The sequence below is a fragment of the Neophocaena asiaeorientalis genome, unplaced genomic scaffold (assembly GCF_003031525.2).
Source record: "Neophocaena asiaeorientalis asiaeorientalis breed wild unplaced genomic scaffold, Neophocaena_asiaeorientalis_V1.1 scaffold567, whole genome shotgun sequence".
Taxonomy (NCBI): Eukaryota; Metazoa; Chordata; class Mammalia; order Artiodactyla; family Phocoenidae; genus Neophocaena; species Neophocaena asiaeorientalis.
Window position 1 is genome coordinate 1,317,817 of NW_020173728.1, and position 2,938 is coordinate 1,320,754.

General features: G+C 60.0%; 1 protein-coding gene across 1 annotated transcript; it reads left to right on the forward strand.

Moving 5' to 3' along the window:
• Positions 1–299: 299 nt before the first annotated feature.
• On the forward strand, positions 300–2,913 carry NKX2-2 (NK2 homeobox 2). Its single transcript, XM_024750796.1, has 2 exons — positions 300–558; positions 1,475–2,913. Exons 1-2 carry the CDS (start codon positions 300–302, stop codon positions 2,035–2,037), a joined length of 822 nt encoding a protein of 273 aa, XP_024606564.1. The 3' UTR covers positions 2,038–2,913.
• The last annotated feature ends 25 nt before the right edge of the window (positions 2,914–2,938 follow it).

The window sequence follows — 2,938 nt, forward strand, 5'->3', positions numbered from 1 at the left end:
TTCTCCCCCTCTTCCCCCCCTCTCCCCAGGTTCGTGAGTGGAGCCCAGCCTTATATGGACTGATCGCTCGGGCAATGGCCCATTTTTTCCTCGCCACCAGCCGCCACCGCGCGCTGAGCGGCCGCCGGAGCCGGAGCTGACGCCGCCTTGGCACCCCTCCTGGAGTTACAAACTCGGGCCCGGCCCGCAGCGCTGGCGCGCAGGCCGCCCGGCTCCCCGCGTCCATTTCCGCGTGCTTGCAGAGAAGACACAGGCAACGCCTTGGGCTTTTTTACGGCATAAATTGCGGGGTCCCGGCCATGTCGCTGACCAACACAAAGACGGGGTTTTCGGTCAAGGACATCTTGGACCTACCGGACACCAACGATGAGGAGGGCTCGGTGGCCGAAGGGCCAGAGGAGGAGAGCGAGGGGCCGGAGCCCGCCAAGAGGGCCGGGCCGCTAGGGCAGGGCGCCCTGGACACGGTGCAGAGCCTGCCCCTAAAGAACCCCTTCTACGACAGCAGCGACAACCCGTACACGCGCTGGCTGGCCAGCACCGAGGGCCTCCAGTACTCCCGTAAGTAGCGAAACTTGGCCGCCGCGGCTGTGACCGCCTCTGCTACTGTGGCCGCAGCCTGGGCCGCACGCCGCGGGGAGAAAAGGGATGGAGCCTTGTAAGCCGGATCCCTCACCCTGCGCCCCCAGAAAGATGCCTAACGTTTGTTTGGGATGCCCTACCTCTTCCCTCTTCGTCAGACCCCCCCTACTCCGGGAAGGAGACTTGGTCTCAGATATTTTTTCCAAAGAGAGAAATTAGGAGGAAGAAGGGGAGGAGAATACCTCCCAAGGGCTGGTTACAGACGCCAACCAGAACTGACGGCTCCGGCCGGAGCCCCCCTCCCCCATTCCGACAGCCGGGAAGGACTGGCCTGGAGCAGTGGAGCGAGCCAGCCTGCCTCGGGATACGGGGAGAGGGTGGCCCGGGTATAAATAGCTCACCCTGCCCCCTGCACTTCATAGAGGACGCTTTGTGCGGTGCGGAGGGTGTCTAGAAAGTCGGAAAGCAGAAACGAAAGCCCCCAAAACCTGCCTTAAATGGCCGAGCCGATCAATGCCGGGATTGTGGGTTTTTTCTTTTAAAAATCTGCCCACGTCTCTCCGGAGAGGAAACTGCTTAAGGGGGCCGGAGCCCTTAACCCGCGATGATCTCCTCCGCGCGCCACTCCCCCCCCCCGCAAAAAATACGCACCCACACTGGTCAAACCCCTAGAAAGTGGAGCACCGAGCCCCTACTCCAGCCGCTTCTTCTCTTTCCCCGGGGCGGACACCGACGATTTTGTCAGGCGTGGAGCAGGGCGGGGGTCAGGGCGAAGGCAGCGGGGCCTGGCTGCGGGGTGCACAGGCCCGAGGGCGCACGGAGGATCCGGGGCGCGCGGGGTCGGGCCCGGCCGCGCGCGGCCTCCAGGCTCCTGATGGGCTTCTCTTTCCCCCAGTGCATGGGCTGGCAGCCGGCGCGGCGCCCCAGGACTCGAGTTCCAAGTCTCCGGAGCCCTCGGCCGACGAGTCACCGGACAATGACAAGGAGACCCCCGGCGGCGGAGGGGACGCCGGCAAGAAGCGGAAGCGGCGGGTGCTCTTCTCCAAGGCGCAAACCTACGAGCTGGAGCGGCGCTTCCGGCAGCAGCGGTACCTGTCGGCGCCAGAGCGCGAACACCTGGCCAGCCTCATCCGCCTCACGCCCACGCAGGTCAAGATCTGGTTCCAGAACCACCGCTACAAGATGAAGCGCGCCCGGGCAGAGAAAGGTATGGAGGTGACGCCCCTGCCCTCGCCGCGCCGGGTGGCCGTGCCCGTTTTAGTCAGGGACGGCAAACCGTGCCACGCGCTCAAAGCCCAGGACCTGGCAGCTGCCACCTTCCAGGCGGGCATCCCCTTTTCGGCCTACAGCGCGCAGTCTCTGCAACACATGCAGTACAACGCCCAGTACAGCTCGGCCGGCACCCCCCAGTACCCGACAGCACACCCCCTGGTCCAGGCCCAGCAGTGGACTTGGTGAGCGTCGCCCCTCCGAGACTCTCGGCCCCAGGCCCAGGCCCCACCCCAGCGGCGGAGGCGAGGAGGACTCGGCCCTTACAGTGGTTATTATATTATTATAATTATTATTCTGGAGTCGTGTTGACTCTTGGCTCCGTTGGGGAGGCGCCAGGAGGTTGCTGCACCTCCTTGGAGAGGCAGATTCCACCCCCCAGCTCTGCCCCATCCCTCTCTCCGTTTGAACCTTTGGAGACGGCTGAACCGTAAGCCGAGTTTACAGAATGTTTGCGCAGCTTCGCTTCTCTGCCTCTCCCCGGGGACCGAATGGTCCCAGCGTTAACGTCCTCACCTGAGAAGGAGTAAAAGACCCCCCCCCGCCCCGCTTTTGTGAATTTTGTAAAATATGTTTGTGTGAGTAGCGATATTGTCAGCTGTCTTCTTCTGAAGCAAGTGAAGAACACTTTAAAAATATAGAGGATTTTTTTCTCCATTTTTTTTAAAGTAAGAAAATGCTAAATATTTATGGCCATGTAAACGTTCTGACAACTGGTGGCAGATTTCGCTTTTCGTTGTAAATATCGGTGGTGATTGTTGCCAAAATGACCTTCAGGAAGGGCCTGTACCCCTCAGGGCCCAACTCCTTTCTTCGTGGTTTGTTTTGGTTTGCTTATATTTGGTTACCCCTGCTTTCTTCTCTTCTTTTTTTATTTTGTTCAGTGCAAACATTTCTCAAATATGAAAAAGGAAAAATGTGTAGGCGAGCGAGAAGCCCCCTGCCCCATCCTCCGGGTCCTGAGCCCCGGAACTTGGAGCTCAGCGGTTCCGTGCGGTTCCCCAAGAGCGCCGGGCGCTGAAAGCTTTCAATTTTTTTAAATAAGAATTTTAATAAAAATCCTGTGTTTAAAAAAACCAAGCCCGGCCTT

What these genes read in the sequence shown, in the direction of transcription:
- NKX2-2 (XM_024750796.1), top strand. Translation starts at nt 300, where the DNA reads ATGTCGCTGACCAACACAAAGACGGGGTTTTCGGTCAAGGACATCTTG. An exon ending in CGAGGGCCTCCAGTACTCCC is followed by an intron (nt 559 to 1,474) that starts GTAAGTAGCGAA and finishes TCTTTCCCCCAG; the next exon opens with TGCATGGGCTGGCAGCCGGC.